Source organism: Emydura macquarii, unplaced genomic scaffold (assembly GCF_026122565.2).
Source record: "Emydura macquarii macquarii isolate MOO-44397 ecotype Brisbane River unplaced genomic scaffold, CSIRO-AGI_Emac_v2 contig_2473, whole genome shotgun sequence".
Classification (NCBI taxonomy): domain Eukaryota; kingdom Metazoa; phylum Chordata; order Testudines; family Chelidae; genus Emydura; species Emydura macquarii.
The window spans coordinates 1061100-1084992 of record NW_027132610.1 but is presented as its reverse complement, the minus strand read 5'-3'; the positions used below and the strand labels follow the sequence as shown (position 1 = coordinate 1084992).

General features: G+C 41.2%; 1 protein-coding gene across 1 annotated transcript in view; it reads right to left on the bottom strand.

The window, feature by feature from the left end:
* ATM (ATM serine/threonine kinase) overlaps positions 1 to 23893 on the bottom strand; it is a 123819-nt gene that overhangs the window by 45113 nt on the left and 54813 nt on the right. The window contains exons 32-39 of the mRNA XM_067562811.1: positions 20396 to 20491; positions 13624 to 13795; positions 12999 to 13140; positions 11952 to 12128; positions 11189 to 11366; positions 3642 to 3729; positions 3024 to 3179; positions 1515 to 1623 (exon numbers count right to left, since the gene is read on the bottom strand). Of these exons, the coding sequence (XP_067418912.1) occupies positions 1515 to 1623; positions 3024 to 3179; positions 3642 to 3729; positions 11189 to 11366; positions 11952 to 12128; positions 12999 to 13140; positions 13624 to 13795; positions 20396 to 20491 (1118 nt within the window). The remainder of the gene's footprint in view (positions 1 to 1514; positions 1624 to 3023; positions 3180 to 3641; positions 3730 to 11188; positions 11367 to 11951; positions 12129 to 12998; positions 13141 to 13623; positions 13796 to 20395; positions 20492 to 23893) is intronic.

The following is a 23893-nucleotide window of genomic DNA, read 5'->3' as shown; positions in this document are numbered from 1 at the left end:
TTGGCTGAAAGGTGGAGGTAGCATAAAATTAATCAACATGAGATGTGTAAGCTGACAAATATGTTTTGAAAGTTGGTGAATGTGATTTATGAAGAATGAAATGATAGTTGAGAGCGATTATTGACTCAGATTAAGTAGTAAATATATTTGTGCAACATGACACAAATGCAGAGTACCACTCAAGAAAAAGATCTTGGAGTCATTGTGGATAGTTCTCTGAAAACATCCACTCAATGTCCAACAGCAGTCAAAAAAGCTAACAGAATGTTGGGAATCATAAGAAAAGGGATATATAAGAAGACAAAAACTCTTTATAAGTCCATGGTATGCCCACATCTTGAATATTGCATGCAGATCTGGTTGCCTCATCTCAAAAAATATATATTGGAATTGGAAGAGGTACAGAAAAGGGAAACAAAAATCATTAGGGGTATGGAAGAGCTTCCATATGAGGAGAGATTACTAAGACTGAGATTTTTCAGCTTGGAAAAGTGACAACTAAGAGGGGTTATGACAGAGGTCTACAAAATCATGATTTGTGTGGAGAAAGTAAATTAGGAAGTGTTATTTACTCCTCATAACACAAGAACTAGGAGGTCACCATATGAAATTAGTAGGCAGCAGGTTTAAAACAAGCAAGAGGAAGTATTTCTTCCCACAATATACAATCAATCTGTGGAACTCTTGCCAGAGAATGTTAAGGACAAGACTATAATGAGGTTTAAAAAAAAAAAAAACTAGCTAAGTTCATGGAGGCTAGGTACATCAATGGCTATTAGCCAGGAGGGCAGCGATGCAAAATCATGCTCTGAAGTGTCCCTAGCCTCTGTTTGCCAGAAGCTGGGAAGGGGTGCCAGAGGATGGATCATTTGATGATTACCTGTTCTGTTCATTCCCACTGTCGGAAGACAGGATACTGGGCTAGATGGACCATTGGTCTGACCCAGATTGGCTGTTCTTATGTTCTTAACACCACAGTCATGCTGCATTGATCTGAGCGTGCCGTTCTTGGTCATTCTAACTCATTCCAATCACCCACTTGCTATATTTTATTGATATATGTAGTATCTCTCTAGAACAAAAGCTCAGCCAACTGTGACCATGTGATCAGTTCTTTTATGAGCAAAAATTCTCTGTGTTTTATACATTTGCCTGCTACCGGTATTTCAAATGAGTTAGTGTTAGCAAGGCCTGATGTGTTCCCAAATACCTATTCAGCTCCTCAATCAAAGCAACTGAACTTTTTACTTTGAACTAGAGCTGGTAAAAAAATGTTAATCAAAAAAGTTTTTGATGAGGGTGGGAGGAGCAGGAGGAAACGTTTAAGAAAATATTTCCCCGAGTTTTGACTAGCTGTACTCTAAACTCCGACAAGAAATATTGCTTACACTGGAATTATAGATGTTAATTGGTTTTAAATTACCATATTAACAAATCAACATTGTTTCATTTCATTAGGTAGGTTTACCCTGAGATTAGATAATACTTCATATGGGGAAGGCATTATTCCCTACCTGTAAACTTATTCCAGTTTCTTCTTTACTTTTCTCATTCAAACTGCTAATAGTTGGACTTTGGCTTTCTTCTTCAAATGTTAGACTTTTAGATGCTTTGAAAGCAGATCTATAAGAAAAAGACAAACATGTCAAATTAATTTAAAATCAGTACTGGACACAGAAATGCTGAAATAATCCCTAAAAATTAAGGGCCAGATCCCTAGTGTTTCAGAGAAGTGCTTGTCACATCTGGGTGTGGGGCACAGCTTCCTACTACCTTCCTGCTTTATCAGTGAATGCTGCCAGATGCTAAACCAACCCCCAGAGAAATTTAGCGTAAATCTTGGGGTTGCTCTAATTTATGCTAATGAATAACAATTTCCAAGAAAATTCTCTGTTAGTCAGTATGGCCAGTTACATCTTCATCCTACCTGAAATGATGGATACGAGCATGGGGGAGGGGCAGCAGAGCAATGGCAATGGCTTACAATTCTGTACCAGCTGAGTATTCTATGTTAGGCGCGTCCTCATGTGCTAATTGAAGTCAGCAAAGCAAATGGAAATTGAAGGGCTAAGGATCTGGTCTCAAATGCATTCCTTCTTTTTATTGTCTATGAAAGTACAGTGCTTATGGGATTTTAGCACTAAGGGCACTTGTAATTTCTCACATTCATAAATTTGTAAAATAATTTCACTCTGGAATCACCTAAATCCCTCACTGAATCAAACTGCTGACAAAGGTTTTGTGAATGCCTAAAGCAAGAATGCTGGCATGCTGGGAAAGAGTGAAGAGGAGTATGCTACATCTGTGATTTTTTTTACTATCATCTAGTTCACTACCTTAATTCCTCAAAGTTATTCTGGGCCAAAATAAACAACTCACTACATATCAGTGATTTTAAAAAATCAAAAAAAAAGAAAAGAAAAAAAGCACTGCTAGTCCAAAGAACAAAATTAATAACGTATTACATAGGAAAGCTATATGCTCATTTTATACATCATTCATGTCTACACTCAGCATATCATTTAGATGCTGAACATTAATACCACATAATTCTGAGCACCATTCTGTTATTTCCCACCCCATCTCCCCATTTCTCATATAATTTTAGCAAGTTATTTCTCATGAACCCCTAGAGTTAGCCTTAAATACACTATCCCATTTGAAAGGTAAGATTTAGGTAATTCCCATTTGAAAGGTAATTTTTAGCTCTAGCTGTTTTCAAGACATCAGCCACTAAAATCATGCTGGAACTGAAGGGATAAGAAAGTGTTCTGGTAGGAAATCAGAATGATGTGATTTTAACATCTGATAGCTACCATTCTGCCAGGGCTAGAGACACTTTGGTGAACCAGTACAAATACTTCCAGGGCCAGTACATTTTTCTGAGCTTAAAAAAAGAAAGATTTGTCTTCCTGATATATAATCCATTTTTCCTTTTCCAATAATACACCACCATACAAACACCCACCACATGGCCTGTTTTGACTGAAACGTGAAGAATCTGTATTGCTCGAGTATAGTACCTTTTTTGTTGTTGGTCTAAGTTTATCTTGTCTGAATAGATTTCTGTGTACAGCAAAGCTGTGAAGTGAGCAGCACAAGATTGTGCTACCATAGCAACCTCAAGGTAATTCAATTCCAACCAGAAACTGTCATCAAAAACTGTACCTGAAAGAGATCTAGTTAAATACAGCATTAATACTAATGTAATAATACTAGGCCTGCTCTGTAACATGAAGTTAAACAAAAGAAGTGCACTGTAAACAGTAAAGCCTATGCCGACAGGCACTGTTTTATCTCTAAAAAGAAATACACCTTTAACCTATTTTTCCAGACAAAAGGTTTTTAGAAACTGCATTCATTTTAATCTACAGCAACCCTTTTGAGAACCTCCTTTTTCAATGCTCATCAGAGTGCAATTTCCAGGCATATATGTAATAAAATGTCATTAGTATGACATATATTACATTGTCACACAGATATACGTGTATCTATTATTTTGAATGGTTTGTTCTCTTTTTACTGTTATTTATGTGGGATCCATGTACACTGTAACTCTCTCCAAGGCATCACCAAGTCATAATATAATGAACAAAAGTAATCATAAATCTAAGTTAATTTTAAAAATAGATACAACTCACCTCTTTTGACTTCTCAAGTAATCAACTATAGCAAGCATTGTTCGTCGAGATATTTTATCTAAACCTCCACGAATAAGGGTTTCTGGTTCTATGATTTATATTAAAAGAGAGAGAAGTGTAAATACACAAAATAAAATGTCCGATGGTAAAATAAAATATGTGTTTATATTAAAATGAATTAACAACAGTTACTTTTAGCAGTTATAGTGCTTTATATGTTAAACTAACCATTGATCACAATCTCCTTGTGAAATAGTTGCTGTTTACGTTATCCTCATGTTACTGGAGATCACAGATATTATTCTAGATTACAACTCAAATGAGTGGTAGAGCCAGGAATAAAATTCAGATATCCTGACTTCAAGTACCCTGCTTTAACCAAGAGACTACACTTGGTGTACAAAAACTTTTCTATAGAAGGTCTATCTCTTATAAATTTCTATGGTTCAAAGGGATTTTATTTTATATCAGATTTAGCAACAGTAGTGTCTAAGGAAAATGTTAAGTATGGAGAAATTTCTGATATGAACTCTAAAACTATGTTCCTGGAGAAAATGAGAAATTTCTTACTGATAATTTTATTTCTATTAGCATTCATAACTATGAAATTTGTATATGGTCCAGTGTTGTTGCAGCTCCAAGAGTAAATCCTGCCCTTCAATTTAGGCCATAAACTCTGGAAATACTTAAGCAACAGGTTATCAGCACTAAGACAACAACCTGACATAATATACATATAGCCTTAAGGTATATGTCCAAGTCTCCCCATACAGTGAAATTTTAATGTTACAAATTGTATTCTGCTCATTTACCAGATTACCTGGGTGGGTTGAATGAGGAGCTGCTAACAGAAAGATAATTATCAGGTAAGAAATTTCTCATTCTGTTACATAACTACTCTCCTCATTCATAATTAATGGGAAGTAGTGAGCAGTGAGAATCACAGAAACAGGGAGGGAAGGGATAAGGAGAGTTTTAATTATTATTACAGCAGAAATAGAAATTCTCCTCACATAAAGCAAAAATGGAATTCTTTGTGAATCAATAAATGGATGCCTCTACAGAAGAGCAGAAATCTAATTTGCAAGTCTTCCTCCAATGAAGCTCATACACTTTTCCCTCACTTAGGACCTTGTAGAGGGAGCTACTTCAGAAAGAGTTTCCAAGATGCTCAGCATGCCAACTAGTGCATGATTTTAACATGTTGCCCTGGCATTTTGGACAGAATACAATTGGTATATGTGCCCCATATGCTGGCGATATATCCACAAAGTGCTATGAATGCCCTTTTATGCAACATTATGCCCTCCAAAGGCATGCTAAGGATTAGAACAAAATATTAGGAGAGCTATTTCCCAGGAATTATGGAAAGAAGAACTTTCTTCGACCAGAAAGATTTCTGGAGGTATAAAAATAATCATTTACTCTTCACAACAGTTGTGTGGTTATAAGTGGAGAGAGGAAATAATTCCAAACCTGTCTTTTGATAATAATAGAAACTAAAAAGGCCATTTAGACTTGTCCAATTAATCTTGACATCTGAAGATATTCCGATGGGGAGTGTGATGTGACTGCCTAAGAGCACTGCTAGAGCACTACTTTGCTATAGTGCTTAGTTGTAGGATTTAAACCAACCATCCTGGAGAAACTGTAGTGTGGCTGAGATCACCAGACCTTGGAGGTTATTACAAATATTTGTATTACAGCAGCATCTAGAAACAGGGCCCCACTGTGCTGTGCCATGTACAAATAAGGAAACAGTCCCTGCCCCAAAGAGCTTTCTGTTTCTTCTCTCACCAGAAATGTAATTTGAACAGATCAATGAATAATATTTCCAGGCTGAGTTCTGTCCAGATACCAAAAACTATCAGTGAGGTTCATGTAGAAACCCTACTGAAGTACACTTCTCTCACAGTGCCCATGCTGCTAACTGAAGGTTGTCCAGATATGAATGAAGGCGTTCATGCTTCAAGAGGCCTGCTGTTTTCTGCAGGTGCAATAGAGGTTCCTTGGTTGTCAAACAAGTTCAAAGTGCCTCTTGAGCCTCTGAAAGACTAGGAAGACTTCATTGCTCCCTTTATCTCTAAAGAGCCATCTTGGAAAACGGCAGATTATTCTGTGCCCAGGACATCATTACCATTTCCCCAGAGAAGCTCTGACCTCTCATTGCTCCCTGGTTTTGAAAGGGATATAAACATACACGCTTCGATCATAAATAAACCACATACAGAAAGTAAGAGGAAACTTCCCTTCTGAGCACCATAATTGCCTGCATCTGTTTCTTGCACCTTCTTCTGAAGTAACTGGCACTGGTTATTTACATAGACATGGTACTGGATTTGATGGATCACTGGTTTGAAGATGTTTATGTTTTTTCAGACATGCCAATGTTGTGATCCAAAAAGATCTGGACTCTAATTTTTGGTAAATTTGTCTTCCAGGTACGTTCCTTGTCCTAGGAGGCTTTCTTCTATAGTGAATATGCAAGGGTCTAGAGTGAAAATTGGGTTGACTGTCAACTTGTTGTTTGTAATCACTTATCCACAAATGGAAAAAAATGGTTACCTACCTTCCATAACTGTTGTTCTTCGAGATGTGTTGCTCATGTCCATTCCAAGTAGGTGTGCGCGCACAGATCACTGGAAAGCTTTCCCTCAGATGTACCCGTAGAGTTGGCACTGGAGCCCCCTGGAATCGCACCTTCATAGAACTCTATATAGGGCCCTGCCGACCCTCCATCCCCCCCAGTTCCTTCTTGCTGGTCAGCTCCAACAAAGGGGTAGGCAGATGGGTCTTGGAATGGACATGAGCAAGACATCTCAAACAACAACAGTTACGGAAGGTAGGTAACCATTTTTTCTTCTTCAAGTATTTGCTCATGTCGATTCCAAGTAGATGACTCCCTAGCCAAACTGACGGCAGTGGGATTGGAGCTTAGAGAACTACAGACTGGAGCACAGCTCTGCTAAACTCAGCATCGTTCCTGGCCTGCTGGGTGATAGCATAGTGGGTAGTGAAAGTATATTTGGTGGACCACATTGCTGCTTTACAAATATCTTGAATCGGTACCTGGACCAGATAGGCAGTGGAAGAGGCCTGTGCTCTAGCCGAATGCGCCGTAAGCTTAGGAGCCAGTACTACCATCAACTCATAACTGGTCTTAATGCATGAGGTAATCCATGAAGAAATTCTTTGAGAAGAAACTGCAAGACCTTTCATCCTCTCTGCCAGTGTTACATGAGCTGAGAAGTCTTCCTGAATGGCTTTGTTCTTTCAATATAGAAGGCCAAAGCTCGTCTAATGTCCAGCAAATGCAGTCTGTGTTCGACAGTTAGCATGTAGTTTCGAGTAGAAAACCAGTAGGAAGATATCCTGGTTCACATGGAACTGGGACACCACGTTAGGTAGAAACACCGGGTGAGGACAGAGTTGAACCTTATCCTTAAAGAAAACAATGTAAGGCGATTCTGATGTCAGTGCCCTGAGTTTATAAACCCTTCTGGCTGAAGTGATAGCCACAAGAAATGCCACCTTCCAGGATAAGTATAAGAAACATGATGCCATTGGTTCAAATGGGGGGTCTGCCAGCTGTGAGAGGACAAGGTTGAGGTCCCACTGGGGAAGTGGTTGATGAGTGGGAGGGTACAGTCTGTCTAGGCCTTTCAGGAATCGAGACGCCAATGGGTTGGCAAACACCAAGTGCCCTGCTTCACCAGGATGGAAGGCTGAGATTGCTGCTAGGTGTACCTTTAATCAAGGAGCATGCCAGGCTTTGTTGTTTCAACTGTAACAGATAGTCCAGGATTGCGGGGACAGAGACCAACTCGGCCTGACAACCCCTTTGGTTGGACCAAGATGAGAATATTTTCCACTTGGCCAGGTAACTAGCACTTGTGGAGGGTTTTCTACTACCTAAGAGTACCTCCTTCAGTGGCTCAGAGCATGTTAGCTCCAGGGGTTGGAGCCATGGAGCTCTCACGTTGTGAGGTGAAGAGATCCTAGGTTGGGATGGAGTAGAGCCCTGTGATCCTGAGTAATAAGGTCCGGAAGCAGCGGGAGGATAATTGGGGAGTCTACTGAAAGGTTGAGCAGCGTGATGAACTGGTGCTGCTAAGGTCAGGCTGGGGCTAACAGGATCACTGATGCCCTGTCCCACTTGATCTTTTGCAATACCCTGTGAATGAGCGGGGTAGGTGGGAAAGCATAAAACAGTTACTCCGTCCGTGGAATGAGAAACATGTCCACAATCGACCCGGGGCTGTGCTTCTGAAATGAGCAGAACTGAAGTTACTTCCTGTTAGAGTACATGGCAAATAGGTCCACTTGGGGAACTCCCCACCTTTGGGAGACAATGTTCAACATGTCCAGATGGATGGACCACTCGTAAGTGAGAAACAATCTGCTGAGGCTGTCTGCCAGCATGTTCTGAATCCCGGACAAGTAAGATGCCTCCAGGTTTTTTGATCGAGTAATGCATAAGTCCCACAGCCTGAGGACTTCCTGACACAGGGGAGAGGAGCAAGCTCCCCTGTCTATTTATATAAAACATCGCTGTCGTATTCTCTGTTAAAACCGATACCACCTTTCCCCACAGATGATCTTAGAAAGTGTGGCAGGTGACGCACTGCTCTCAGCTCTTTCACATTGATATGAAGCAGGAGTTCTGACTGGGATCAAAGGCTCTGCATCCTCGTGTTCCCCAAGTGTGCTCCCCACCCCATTGCTGAGGCGTCTGTCATACAGACGTCTGGGGGGGCCGAGAACTCCTATGCAAACATTGTCTGGGTTCACCACCAACTCAGGGAATCTAGCACTGAGTGCTGATCTCTTTGGTGTCGGCTCCCAACTATGATGAGTGTCCGGTGGCGGTGCCATCTCTTCAGTAAGGCCTCTGGCTGCCTCAAAGGTTTCAGGGATGGAGGGAAGCTGAATGTCCTCCTACTGCCTCTCTCTATGTGGAGAGTCAACTGGTTCCAAACTCAATGAGACTCTTCTCTGTCCCAGAGTCAATGGAACCGATCAAGCTGGCTCAGTGCTTGAGTGGCCCGGCACAGGTTGCACTCTGCTGGCCTCTGCCGCTGTAGACTTAGGCATCAGAGAACATCCCCCGCCTGTCAGACTTCTTCTGTGGCACCGGAGAGCGGAATCAGTGCAAATGATGGTTGCACGCTGGGCCCTTCGGCGCCGGGGAGGCATGTCGTGCCAGGAGTCTTTCTTGCCGGCTCTTTGACAGCGGCCGGGGCGCTGTGCACCGATGCAGAGGAGCTCTGTTCCACAGGACGAAGGGCAGCCTCCATTAAGAGGAATTTCAGTCTTTGGCTGCGCTCCTTCTGAGTCCTGGGCTTGAATCTTCTGCAAATTTTGCACTTCTCACGTTGATGAGACTCCTCGAGACACCTAAGGCAGTCAGAGTTCAGGTCATCTCTCGGCATAGGCTTCAGGCAGGACTGACAGGACTTGAAGCTGGGCATATCCAGTCCCTCGAGAGGAAGGGGAGGTTAACAACCCGATAAGTGGGAATACCTAACTATACTATAGAAAGCAACAAAGAACTATTAAACCAACTGTTTACAGGTACTTGAGTCAAATGACTTGAGAGGGAAGCACTGGCTAAGCAAGAGAACAGCGTTCCAGCAACCCTCACGAGTGGTAAGAAGGAACGGAGGGAGTGGAGGGTCAGCAGGGCCCTATATAGAGCACCTGGAAGGTCTGACTCCAGGGGGCTCCAGTGCCGACCCTATGGGTACCTCTGAGGGAAAACTTTCCAGCGATTTGTGCATGCGGCGCGCACACACCTACCTGGAATTGACATGAACAAGCACTCGAAGAAGAACTGAAACATCACCTGAGAACGATACCTAACTTTGCACTGTATCAGGTGTGTGGTTCCATGTCCTCAAAAGAAGTTTCTGGAGAAGCATTTTGAAAAATCCCACTCAGGGGATGACCTCATGCATGGCACCAGCAATCCTAGCTGCCGGAGATAACTGGCTATGGATGACTACTGCCAGGAAATGGCTGATGTAATGAAGTTTTGGATCTCTGGATCCCTGATGAGTAACTCTCTGTACTGAGTCCAAAAGCGCTTCTTGATTTTGAACAATTGGTGGGTATGAATCTTTTCCAGTAGCTGGCAAGTTATGAGTGGCTCTGTTTCTCTGGACAGTGCACTGATTGAGATGTTGTTCATAGCAGAGCGAGAGTTGACAGCTAGCAAGTGTAGAACATAGCTCATTTCTACCAGCCCATACCCTGGCAGAGCAAGAGTTGATGGCTTGCAGCTGCAGACCATAGCTCACCCCCACAAAGTTAGGGTCAGAGATTTGTAGCAGTTGAGCACAACTTGCCCTGTTAAACCTTCACCCTGGCAGCAGGGCATAGCTCCCCCTCTGAGGCTCCTGAAAACTGCCTATAGCACCTCTTAGACTTAATGCTTTCAGGGCTTCTCTGCTGCTGCAGTGGAGGGCAGATGGAGCCTGCTTGAGAAGTGCTGTGCTGGAGGGCTAGAGCCTTGATACTCCAGTAATTCCAGATCTCAAGGGGGGGGGAGGGGAGGGACAGGGAGCAAGAAGCTGAAATGAAATTGCTAATGCATAAAAATAGATAAAAACTGAATTTATAAAACAAAATGGTCACAAGAAACTGAACCACTGCTGGGGACAGAAAATCTGGTGGCCTGAGCTAAAGGTCAAGGCTTGGTCCTGGAGCTTCCAGCTACAACAATGGACTGCTGCTGAATTCCACAGGTGGGCAACTTATTACTCTGTGATGAATGAGGAGACAAGGGGTGCAGCAGAAAATAGTCATGCCAGGCTGGCGAATAGATAATAAAACTGCTGTCACTTCTGAAGTTAAACAGTGAATAATTGCACAAACAAGATTTTCTAAACGCTGACTTTTTAATACTGGTGTGTGTTACATATCTAGTGTTAGAAATGTAGGCTACATCTACACTACACACCGACAGAAGCATGTAGTGTACGTTAGCTACATGTTGCAGTGAAAAGCACACCTCGTCCACACTGCAGTGTGTAGCTACACATCAGTAAAAAGCTCTGGGGAGGGGAGGCAGCAGTTAGCAGTTCCCCGTTGCCAGAGCCTTTCCCTGTGACAGGGAAAAGCTCCAGCAGTGCGGAGCTGCCAGAATCTTTCCCTGCTGTCGGAGCTTTTCTCCACTGCTGGAGTCTTGTGGTGGGGAAGGGCTCCAGCAGTGGGGAGCTGAACATTTTCCTGCTCCTGGAGTCTTTCACTGCAACAGGGAAGGGTAGAAGCAGCAAGACACTACACAGCTAAAAACAGCAGTACAGAGAGGGAGGCATAGCTCGGGCAAGTAGAGAGCTGTGTACGGTACATAATGGAGTACATACCCAGGCGTGTCTTTACTCTACATGCCTATGCACTGCCTCACTGTCTACACTGCTATTTATACCAGTGGTAGAAGTGCTACATGGGTATGTACACTACATATCTGCTGCAAAAAGTACATGCATCCTTAGAGAAAAGGGAGGAAATCATCATTCTTTTCCATGCCATTTTCATGTCATTACCTGAATTGGAATTTGCAGGTGTAGCTGATCTGCTAGATGATGAGGTGTATCTGCAACAAGTTGTGAAAAACCTCTGTATATGCATGGACAGAAGATTTCGCCAAGATTCATTTGAATCATGAAGCAGGATGTCATGAATCAGGTACGGGAGCAAAGTCTGACAAAAGTCTGTTTTCACCTGGAACCCACAAACACACAGAGTCAACTGCTGAAAAACACATTTCTCAGCTACTAATTACAGTCAAGGTCCACTGGCCAATCTGAATCTTTTACTGTACAACAAATAAAATAAATTTTATCAATTTATGATAAAAAATGGCTCAAAAATAGTCATCAAAACATGAGCTTAAAATGGTTGAGCCACAACAGTAATATTTACACACTTTTATCTATCACAGAAACTGTGGGCCTAAGAAAAAGGTACATAATAGAAATAGCTAAGAAAATAAAAATTAAAATCTTCAATAAATCTTTATTACAATTCAATCTTCATTCAGGTCTCTGTTATTTGATTGATTTTACTATAACTGAATGCTAATTGTGTTAACTTCTCAGTTCCTAGATTTCCAACAATGTATTTTTATATGCATTTCTACCGTGTATATCTATATAGTATCTGAATGCCTATTGAAAGAGTGCTTTGAAAATTTCTATTTGAAAAAATGGTGATTTGTTAACAGAAATTATCTGATATAAACAGACTAAGTTTGCCACAGTTGTCTGCGGCTGCTGTGCACAGAAGCTATATATAAAGTGAGCTCACCTCACACATTGGCTTCAATAACCGAAGAACTTCATTTCTTACTCCTCCACTGTCCAGTAATGAACAAGTCAGAATCTTGATCCAGGTATCATGACTTACATTCTGAGGAATCCACAAACTTGCATCATCCAGGTTTTCTGAAGGACTTTCTCTTCCATTACCTGGTACTTCTAAAAACTAGACAGAAACAAAAATTTAATTTTTTTTTTTTTTTAAAAGACAAGGACGTGTTCTTCTAAAAAAAGAACCAGCATACACACAACTTGGTCAAAAAATTTAGATGAACAACAAAATTAAACACACAATGCACAGTCTCTCTGGATGAAAATATGTTTAATCAGGCTTAATTTATACTATATATTTATAATAAATGAAATGCATGGTTATAGTTAAAACTAAATAAATCTGGAAATGGTAATGGTAGAATTTCTCCAGCAAGATCAAGACCTCATTACACATCATATTTAGGATGCAAAATCAAGTGCTAGACCGTTAGGAAATGCCTAATTTGCAGTTGCCCATAAACCTTATTTCCGCCCCTTAGTGCGCGCGTCCTTCATGTGCACTGAATGAGGCAGCAGTTTTGTGGAAAAAATAGTCTATGATCATGTAAATAAAGACTGTTCTCATAATGCATACATACGGAACTCCCTGATAGCAAGCCTGTGGAATAATTTCCCAAAAAACGTAATGGGAGCCCACAACTTGGCATATTTGGAACTAACCTTGATTCTGTAAACATTTCACTTACTACGAGGTCTTTTAGTTAATGGGATGATTCACAGTAGAAAACATAAGGTACAAAAACAAGCAATTGCAAAAATCAGTCCCCCTGAGAACATACAAGAGAGATGGTACAAAAAGAAAGATGTACAAAAGGAACTGTGCTGGCAGGGAGATGGGAATTATCTGAAGCATTTTTTCCATCTCTATATTCTATAACACTAGTCTCCAAAAATATTTACAGATTTATATTTGTTTTTATATTTATCTGTTCTCATTACCCTGAACTGCACATAAATAAATAAATAAATATAAAAGAAATACCTTTTTTCTAGACATTCTGAAAGGATGTAGATATATTAACATGGGATCAGCTTTATTTTTGTAAACCTCCCAAAATTCATTACCAGTCTTGGTGGCTAAAATGTTTTTCAAACAGGCAGCAGCAGCAGATCGAACATCAATACTGAAAGATAAACGTATCTGAGTAACAGATTCTTTAATAATTTAACATAACCTTATGAAGTCCATATTGAAAAAGTATGTACATCAACGATAACTCTAAAGGCACATGACACTGATGAGCAATAGAATGTGCATTATCCCTTTCTGCGTTACAAAAGAGACTGCAAATATTTACTCTTACACAAATATCCCTCCACTGGCATGGGGCATCGAGATAATTTAGCTTGAATCCACATCCAGCCCCCAACTAAAAGCATAGTAGAACACCACAGCTTGATTGGAACATGAGTAATTTGAACCTCAAAGTGGCCCATTAGTACAGAGGTAACAGACTGTTGCTTGTGTGTAGGTATTAAATAAAATTCTGAGACAGAAGGTAGAAAAACAAAATTTTGACTAGAAAACCTTTTTATAACAAAGGCTACTTTTTTAATTGGTGCTCATTTAAGCACTGAATCAAATGTACACAATTATCTCTACTTACCAATCATCTATTAAAGCTTTATTTATTAGAGTCAGTATTATGAAGACCCACTGAAATTCTCTATCTTCAAATAAGTCAGCTCCCTTGGAATAGAATGCATTTTTACTATGCTGCAGAGTTATGGTGAAGAAATCTATAGGACCCAGTTCTCCCAAACAACTTCCAACAGCTTCTGCAAATGCAAATATCACTTTTATAGTCTCTGAATATTAGAGGAAAGAGCTCTTATTTTTTTAGCTGTGTGTGTGTACATGCATACATATTACACACAGTTTTATGTGAGCTGTGTTGCCCTTTCAACAGTTCATGTTAGTAGAAACTAAATTAATGTTAGGTTTATAGAACATTACAGTTTAAAAAAATAACTTTTCTGTGCAACTTATTTTTTTGACAATACAAGCTGTGTGTCCAATTCTGTGAATGCACGTGAGTAGCTTTAAATAAGCAGCCACCCTGATGTAAATGGCATTACTTGTGTGTATGTTTTTACAAGTTCAGGCCCATAATTAGAGTTCACATGATGTTCCTAAGACTTCTCTAGAAACACATTGGGTTGTGGGTTTTGTAACTTGATTCAGATACAGGTTTTATTCTCACCTAAATAAGATGGACATAAAAACAGCCCTGTGAGGTAGGTAAATTAGCGAACACAGGCAGCTAACAGGGAATTTTACAAGGGATTTCTCCAGGTGAAGGAGGAGTGACCATGTGACCCTTGGGGTGAGTTTGTTGTCTATAGTGTGTGTGTTTGTAGTATTCTTGCTGCTTGATCAAAATAGATAGTGTGATCTGTTTGTTTGGGGGACTGTGTGTTGATCCTAATGGCCTGCTAGGCAAGGCTGAGAGCTTCTGAATGACGCTTTGATCCCCAAGCCCTTTAACACCCATCAACCCTTAACCATGTGGAGGAGCTACTTAGGGAGAACCAGGGCTTAAAAAAGCCCACTCCTAAGCGACCAGAGGAGCTATTGATCAGGGGCAGCTAACAAAAGAGTTTTGCAGGGAGTTTAGATTGGGAGTGGGGGACTAGATACACTTCATTAACATTCTGTAAATTAAAAACAATAAACCTCGCCCCGATAAAAACAAACAACAATAAAAGAGCTGCAGAAGTAAAAATAGAAAGCAGGCAGAAGTCCAGCAAAAGTGTGGGAGCTATCCAGTTTATTGCACTGAATGCAACATGCCCTACTAGCGAGTGGCATATGTTTGCATTTGATGCAAGGAGTTCCTGGTCCTTATACACCACATATGGGCTTTGGAGACCAGGGTGGCTGAACTGGAGGAGCTAAGGGGGACAAAGAGGTACACAAATGAGACTTTCCGGGATACAGTAGAATGGTCCCACTCCTGGTATGACAGCCTCTGTACTGTTGAGGAGGATGAAAGTTTCAGGGAAGAAAAACATGAAACTGGAGCAGAAGGAAACGATCCCATATTTGGGACCTCCTTCCAGATGATGTCATGGTATCATCTCAAACTGAAGATACCTCTCCATGGGAGGGAATTCCAGTTATTTGGAAAAGACAGGTAATAGTAATGGGGGACTCGATCATTAGAAACACAGATAGGTAGGTTTGTGATGACCAGGAGAACTACAACAGGTGACTTGTCTGCTGGTGAGAAGGTTGCAGATCTCTCAAGACATCTAGACAAACTCATGTGTAGTGCTGGGGAGAAGCCAGTGGTCATGGTACACGTAGGTACCAATGACATAGGGAAGGATAGGAGAGTGGTCCTAAAGGCCAAATTAAGGCTGCTAAGTAAGAGTTTGAAGTCCAGAACTTCCACGGTAGCATTCTCTGAAATGCCTCCAGTTCCACGTGCGGGGCCAATTAGGCAGAACTGCAGGGTCTCAATGCGTGGATGAGACAATGGTGTAGGGAAGAGGGGTTTAGATTTATTAGGAAATGGTGAACCTTTTGGGAAGGGGGGGAGCCTATACAGGAAGAATGGGATCCACTTAAAGCAATATGGAACTGGATTGCTGGCACGTAAAATTAAAAAGGTCGTAGAGCAGTTTTTAAACTAAGGACTGGGGAAAGCCAACAGGTGAGGAGACCTCTTAGGGGAGGTTCTATTAATGGAAATTATCTATATCCTAGTAAGGAGGAGAGGATTGAAAAGGATGAAATATGGGTAGGATATGATGAGAAAATCAAATGAAAAAGAGTCCTATTCAATTACATCACATAATGGCAGACAGCCAAAAAAGTGATAATTTTTTAAGCATTTGCATACAAATGCTAGAAGTCTAAATATTAAGAAAGGTGAACTTGACTGCCTCATATTAAATGAGGATATTGATATAATAGGCATCACAGAAACTTGGTGGAATGAGGATAATCAATGGGACACAGTAATATCAGGATACAAAATATACTGGAAGGATGGAATAGGTTGTACTGGTGGGGGAGTGGCACTATATGTGAAAGAAACCATAGATTCAAATGAAATAAAAATCTTAAATGAACCAAACTGTGCCATAGAATCTCTATGGATAATAATTCCATGCTTGAATAATAAGAATATTGCAGTAGGGATATAGTACTGACCACTTGACCAGGATGGTGATAATGACTGTGAAATGATCAGGGAGATTACAGAAGCTATAAAAATTTTAAAATCTCAATAATAATGGGGAATTTCAACTATCCCCATATTGACTGGGTACATGTCATCTCAGGACAGGATGCAGAGATAAAGTTTCTTGACACCTTAAATGACTGCTTCTTGGAGCAGCTAGTCCTGGAACGCACAAGAGGAGAGGCAGTTCTTGATTTAGTCCTAAGTGGAGCACAGGATCTGGTCCAGGAACTGAATATAGATGAACCATTTGGTAATAGTGATCATAACATAATAAAATTTAACATCGGGAGGAGAAGAGGGGTGTAGAACACCAAAGCAGCCCACTATGGAAACATTTAATTTCAGAAAGGGGAACAACACAAAAATGAGGACATTAGTTGAACAGAAATTAAAAGGTACAGTTCCAAAAGTGAAATCCTGCAAGCTGCATAGAAACTTTATAAACACACCATAATAGAGGCTTGTAGGAAGCTGCTGTGGCCTTCCCCGGAGCCTGGGCCCGAGGAAGGGTCACGATGCTGTGGAATCAAAGAATTAATCATAGAATTGATTACAGAATGCCTGGTCTGAAATTGAGTATAGAAGGCTTGGCCTGAAACTGGGTAGCCTGAACTGTGATGGAAGCCCTCAGGTTAAATCATTGACAGGATGCCCCAAATTGAGACTGAGATAAAGATGCTAAAATCCCACAGGATGTCTCAGAACCACCATTTAAATGCAAACTCCTTTTGGGAAACTCTAGCCCTTTTGATGTCTGTAAACCGACATCTCCTGTTCTGATAAGTATTGGTATGTGCCCCCCTGTCTTTCTGGCCCCATAGGAAGTTACTCCATACAAATTAGCATTTTAACATGTATTGTGTAGTCACCCATCTTCGGGTGATAGCCAGGGTACCTGATAACCACATTATATAATCAAGTGACTCTTTGGTGAAAACATCTGGTGTACCCCATTGTATATATAATTGTCTTTCCTGTCAAGTATAAACTGTTAATCAAATTCCACTATACGATCAACATGTAAATGAACCTAAACAACCCCTATATAAGTCTTTTGTACCTGGTAGCCAGGTGAAGTACATTTGCCCAGCATCCAGACATGCTGCTTGACTTCCCTATAGCCACCTGGGTTTTCCCTATGGCTATAGTATTCCCCATAGCTATGGTTATGTGATTGTGTATGTGTCACAATTAAAGCTGCATCCGATCCAACTCTAAAATGTAGCAGTGTGACTTTATTTTTCCTCGACAATGCCCCGGACGGACTGTGCCACCAGCTTACATGACTCAATTTAAATGTATATCACAATTAAAAAATATAGTAAGAGGACCAGAAAAGTGACATCATGGCCAAACAACAAATAAAAGAAGCAGTTAGAGGCAAAAAGGCATCCTTGAAAAAGTGGAAGTTAAATCTTATTGAGGAAAATAGAATGGAGCATAAACTCTGGCATGTGAAGTGAAAAAGTATAATTAGGAAGGCCAAAAAAAAAAAAAAAAAGAACGGTTAGCCAAATACTCAAAAAGTAACAGCAAAAAACTTTTAAAATACATTAGAAGCAGGAAGTCTGCTAAATAACGAGTGGGGCCACAAGACGATCGAGATGCTAAACAAGCACTCAAGGAAGATAAGGCTATTGTGGAGAAACTAAAATTAATTCTTTGCATCGAGATCTTCACAGCTGAGGAGGAGAGGGAGATTCCCAAACATGAGCCATTCTTTTTAGGTGACAAATCTGAAGAACTGTCCCACATTGAGTTGTCATTAGAAGAGGTTTTGGAACAAATCGATCAATTAAACAGTAGTAAGTCATCAGGACCAGATGGTATCTACTCAAGAGTTCTGAAGGAATTTAAATGTGAAACTGCAGAACTACTAACTGTGGTATGTAACCTATCATTTAAATCAGCTTCTGTACCAGATGACTAGAGGATAGCTAATGTGATGCCAGTTTTTTAAAAAGGCTCCAGAGGTGATCCCAGCAATTAGAGGCCAGTAAGCTTAACTTCAGTACCAGGCAATTGGTTGAAACTAAAATAAAGAATAGAATTATGAGACATAGATGAATGCAATTTCTCAGGGAAGAGTCAACATGGTTTCTGAAAAGGGAAATCATGCCTCACCAATCTGCTAGAATTCTTTGAGGGGGTCAACATGCATGTGGACAATGGTGATCCAGTTGATAAAGTGTACTTAAATTTTCAGAAAGCCTTTGACAAGATCCCTCAACAAAGGCAAAGTAAGCGGTCATGGGATAAAGAGGGAAGGTCCTCTCCTGGATCACTAACTGGTTAGAAGATAGGAAACAAAGGATAGCAATAAATGGTCAGTTTTCAGAATGGAAAGAGGTAAATAGTGTCCCCGCTCGGGGGTCTGAACTGGGACCAGTACAACACATGCATAAATGGTCTTGAAAAAGGGGTAAACAGTAAGGTGGCTAAATTTGCAGATGATACAAAACCACTCAAGATAGTTACATCCAAAAGCAGACTATGAAGAGTTACAAAGGGACCTCACAAAACTGATTGACTGGGCAACAAAATGGCAGATGAAATTTAATGTTGATAAACGCAAAGTAATGTTCACTGGAAAACATAATCCCAACTATATATATAAAATGATGGGGTCTAAATTAGCTGTTACCACTCAAAAAAGAGATCTTGGAGCCATTGTGAATAGTTTTCTGAAAACATCCACTTCAATGTGCAGCAGCAGTCAAAAAAGCTAATAGAATGTTGGGAATCATTAGGAAAGGGATAGATAAGACAAAATATATCGTATTGCCTCTTTATAACTTCATGGTACGCCCACATCTTGAATACTGCATGCGGATCTGGTTGCCCCATCTCAAAAAAGATATATTGGAATTGGAAAAGGTACAGAAAAGGGAAACAAAAATGATTAGGGGTATGGAACAGCTTCCATATGAGGAGAGATTAATAAGCCTGGGACTTTTCAGGTTGGGAAAGTGACTACTAAGAGGGGTGGGGGGATATGACTGAGATCTATAAAATCATAACTGGTGTGGAGACAGTAAATAAGGAAGTGTTATTTACTCAGTCTCATAACACAAAAACTAGGGTCACCAAATGAAATAAATAAGCAACAGGTTTAAAACAAACAAAAGGAAGTATTTCTTCACACAATGCATAGTCAACCTGTATCATTCCTTGCCAGAGGATGCTGTGAAGGCCAAGACTACAATGGGGTTCAAAAAATAGATAAATTCATGGAGGATATGTCCATCTATGGCTATTAGCCAGGGTAGTCAGAGAATGCTGTTTGTTAGAGGCTGGGAATGGCCAATGTGATGGATCACTTGATGATTACCTGTTCTGTTCATTCCCTCTGACAGACCTGGCATTGGCCACTGTCAGAAGACAGGATACTAGTCTAGATGGACCACTGGTCTGACACAGGATGGCTGTTCTTATGTTCTAAATTACTATCCCTATTTTACATGTACAGTATTAAAAGATCTGCAGTTCAATAGTTCAGTAAATCTTAATTGATTTATTCCTAGAGAAGGAAAACTATATTTAATAAGAAGAATACATGTAAGATAGAAAGATTCTGAAAACCATTTAAAAATTAGAACACACTAAGTTTCAGACAGAAAGAAACCAACTTAGACATATATCTATTTCCTTTGCTGCATTCATATAATCCATATTTGTGAGAACATGTTTTAGCTTTCAATATCTGGTATGTCCACATTCAGCTGTAGCTATGGAAATTTTAGATCTTCTAAAATATATTGGATAACATTTCTTTTACCATCATTGATGAGAACAGACATGCTGCAGACATAAGGGTTGAACTCTGAAGCAAATTTAGCAAGTACTTAATGGAAATATATTGCAGGAATGACAAATGTATAACTTTATTTTCAGAAGTTCTGAGCAATGCCTGTTCCCAGAAAAGTTATTGGAGTTTTGGGTGCTCAGCACTTCTGAACACCAGATTTTTAGGTTTTCAGATGAGGAAGATCTAAATGCCAGGTATACCACTACATACTAGATGTTTAATTGAGCAGCAGTAATTTCAGTATCATGGGAAACATTTTGCAATTGCCAACGGTTAAAATAATTGTCATTTAGAGATGCATCTAACTAGGTAAGAGATGAGTCTTAGTAGTGCTAGTGTAGGAGATGTAGACACACACAGAGCAAAATTACTTACCTAAAACTGCTTTTTCACCTGTATGGTTAACTGCTGTCTTGGATAGCTGTAGCAAGCTCACCACCAACTTTGCTATGACACAATCCTGGGGGTTTTCTACCATTTAGAAGAAAAAAGGAAAGCATTAATATCTATTCCATATGTATTTGTAACACATAAATTGCATTACTTTGCAATTCTATTTCAACTAAAATCTCAAAATGCATTCTGAACATTAAAGGGGATAGTTATTGAATCAAATTTGGTACATAAAACTTTTATAAAACTTAACACAAACAGAAATGTTTCCATGTTTTTAAAAATCATCATTTCTTGAATCAACTCCTGTGTGTTACTCAGGACCAAGTCATGGACTAAAATTTATAAACATTATTTCCAGAGTTTTATAATGGAAATGCTAACAGACTTCCAATTTTACCTTTGGTAACTGTGTGCATTAAATGTTATTATGAGATAACTACGTTGGTATTTGTAGCATAGCATGATGTCATATCAACTGACCCATCATATTTTACTGCAAGAAAACATAGTCAAGGTCTAGGATCTTCTCATATTTATTACTTTCCCCTATAAACAGCCCTTTCTCTTTTACTAGATTTGTCTGAAACTTTTAATGCTTTTAAACAATTTATTGATTTTGTATTGAGCCAAGAGTGACTCAATCAGGGAAGAAAAAGAGGAATTTATCCAACCATGGCAAACACATAGGAATTCAGGGCCAGGTGCAGAAATACGGGCTGTCCAAAAAATATTGAAAACCTATAGCAATTCAAGCATCTTCTTTTCCCTCACCTCCTCGCATTTCCAGTCCCTTTTTTTTTTTTTAGTTCTGGAGAGACTTTAAACATGTTAATGGCCAAAGACCTGAAGGAGGAAGGTAAGGAGGAAGGGGATGGCTGAAACATGAATCAGGGAGAAAGCGATGTAGATAAAGGAGAGGAATTTTTGAAGTTATTTTACTACTTGAATCTTTTTTATTTTTAATAAAAAACTGAATCCATGGTATAAAGACACATTTAGCTGTTTCCCTTTTTAAAAAGCATTCATTTGAAGTTCTTAAAGATCACAATTCACTTTTTAAAATTCAAAGTAGCTGTGGACAAACTACAAAAATATCCAGTCCACATTTTTGTTCAAAGAACGGTTGGTTGATTCATATTTCAAACTTTACTTTGGTGTTTTTACATTACAGTACTGTTTTTTTTTAAGTTGTCATAGCTAGATGTGGGTATGCAATACAATCTATTATGGAACTGTCCAGTACCTAGCACAATGGATAGAACCCTGCATGGATACAAAATTTGTATCCACATCGAATCTGCCATCTGCAAAAGTGGTCCACGGATATAGAGCAGATATCTGCAGATTTGCAAGGCTCTAACAATGAGGCCTTCAACTCGCTGGAGCCTCAGGGCTTGTCTACACTTACCTAGGAGATTCGGTGGCAGTCGACTGTAACTACACAAACTACACAAAAAACTTGCGCAACTCCCATCAGCTTCTGTGCTTCTGTTCTGCGCGCCGTCTTCACTGCACTGAGCCGACGGGAACCGCGTTTCCGTCGACGCAGCGCTACGCCACGTGAGAAGGTGTTCTTAATACATTGATTTCTGGATCAACTGAGCAGGTCTTCACTGACCACTCAGTCGATCCAGATAAGTTGATCTGACGGCGGCGAATTTGCCGCCATCAGTGAAGACATGGCCTCAATGGCTTCTATGATACAATTTAATAATAAATAATCATTATCACAGAAATGTAGGACTGGAAGGACCTTGAGAAGTTATCCATTCTCCCATGCTGAGGCAGGATCAAGTAAACTTTAGACCATCCTGGACAGGTGCTTGTCTAACTTGTTTTTAAAAACATCCAATAATTACCCTAATGACAACAACTAAGCTAGTAAGTCAGTTTCCAGCTTAAGCCTAATCTCCTGTAACTTGCACACATGGGCAGCGGATGTAAGAGGCTTGGGGAGGCAACACCCACCACTGAAAGCTTCCGCTCTGCCTCTCTGGCCTGCCCACACTCCACCTCCATTCTACCCCGCGCCATGCTCAGTCCACTCTCCGAGAGGTGGGCAGGGGAGCCTCAGGAGAGGGGTCCTGAGATCCTCTCACCAAGGGCACCCGGAGCCCGGCTGGCACCTGGCCTTTGCTGGGGCTGGCGCTGGGTGCTGAGGGGCTTCAGGGCATCGGCTGGCTGTGCAGGACCAGAGAAGCATCCTGCATGCTGGAGCTGGGGGCTGAGCAGCTTTGGGAGCAGCCAAGTGCCTGCTCCCCACTTGGTGGCCCTGGTGCTCCAAAGGACCCCAGCACAGGGTGCAGCCTGCTACCCAGGCAGCTGCAGCAGGAGAGAGCTGGTGTCGCAGCAGAGAATCAGCACAGGTAAGTGCTTGCAAATAGTGATAGAGGTGGTCCCGAAGGCAGGGCCAAAGGGTCAGGGACTGACTATGAGGGCTCTTCTGGGACAGCGGGGAAGGCAAGGGTCACAGTGGTTTTGTTCCAGTGCAGCCCCAGAATCCCCAGCGTGGGCCTCCCCCCAGTTACACTGGGGTAAAACCACTGCAACCCTCACTTTCCCCAGTATCCCAGGAGACACACTGCAGTCAGTCCCTGAGGCAGAGTGCTTCGGGAGCACCCCGCCTCTGGGACCAAGCACTTACCTGCACGGATTTTCTGCCATGCCCCCAGCTCTCTTTTGCTGCAGCCACTCGGGGAGGGGGCTGTGCCCTACGCCAGGGTCCCTTGGAGTGCTGGGGCTACCAGGCAGGGAGTGGGGGCTTTGCTGCTCCTGGAGTGGCTTGGCCTCCCGTTCCAGCATGTGGGATGCTCCTCTGGTCCTGTGCAGCCAGCCAGGGACCTGCAGCTGCCCAGCACCAGACCTCGCAAAGGCCAGGAGCAAGCTGGGTGCTGGGCGCCTTCAGTTAGAGGGTCTCGAGATCCCCTCCCCTGAGGCACCCCCGCCTGCAGGTTACACCTCTCAGGGGAGGGGGCCGAGAGGGAGTGGGACCTAGGCGGAGATGGGGTGGAGTGTGGGCAGGGCCTTGGAGTATGGGGGCAGGAGAGGGGCGGGGCTATGGTCCAAGTGCCAGGGGCCACCTTTCCCCCGCAAAAGCAGGAGACACGTGCTGCCCATGCTTCCATAAGAAAGCTCCTGTCAGTCTGCAATTTCATAGCCTTAGTCTTAGGCTAGAGGGTTGTTTTTTTTTTAAACCAATATATTGGAGGCTAATTGGACAGGCCATCTTTACCTTACAGGACTTTAAAAACATGTTCTAACATTTTCTGGTCCACTCATAACTCAGGAGTGGCTTGGGCTCAAAGATATCGGACTTGTATAACACCTCTGAAAACTAAGTGTTAGGTCTTGTTTAATGTTAAGGCATTTAAATATTTTTATAAATGAATCTTTATGTTTTAAACTTTTAAACTCTGTTTTGCAGACCTCGTGCTATCAGTACTAACCATGCCAATGTTGACTATGTCTGCAGGAAAG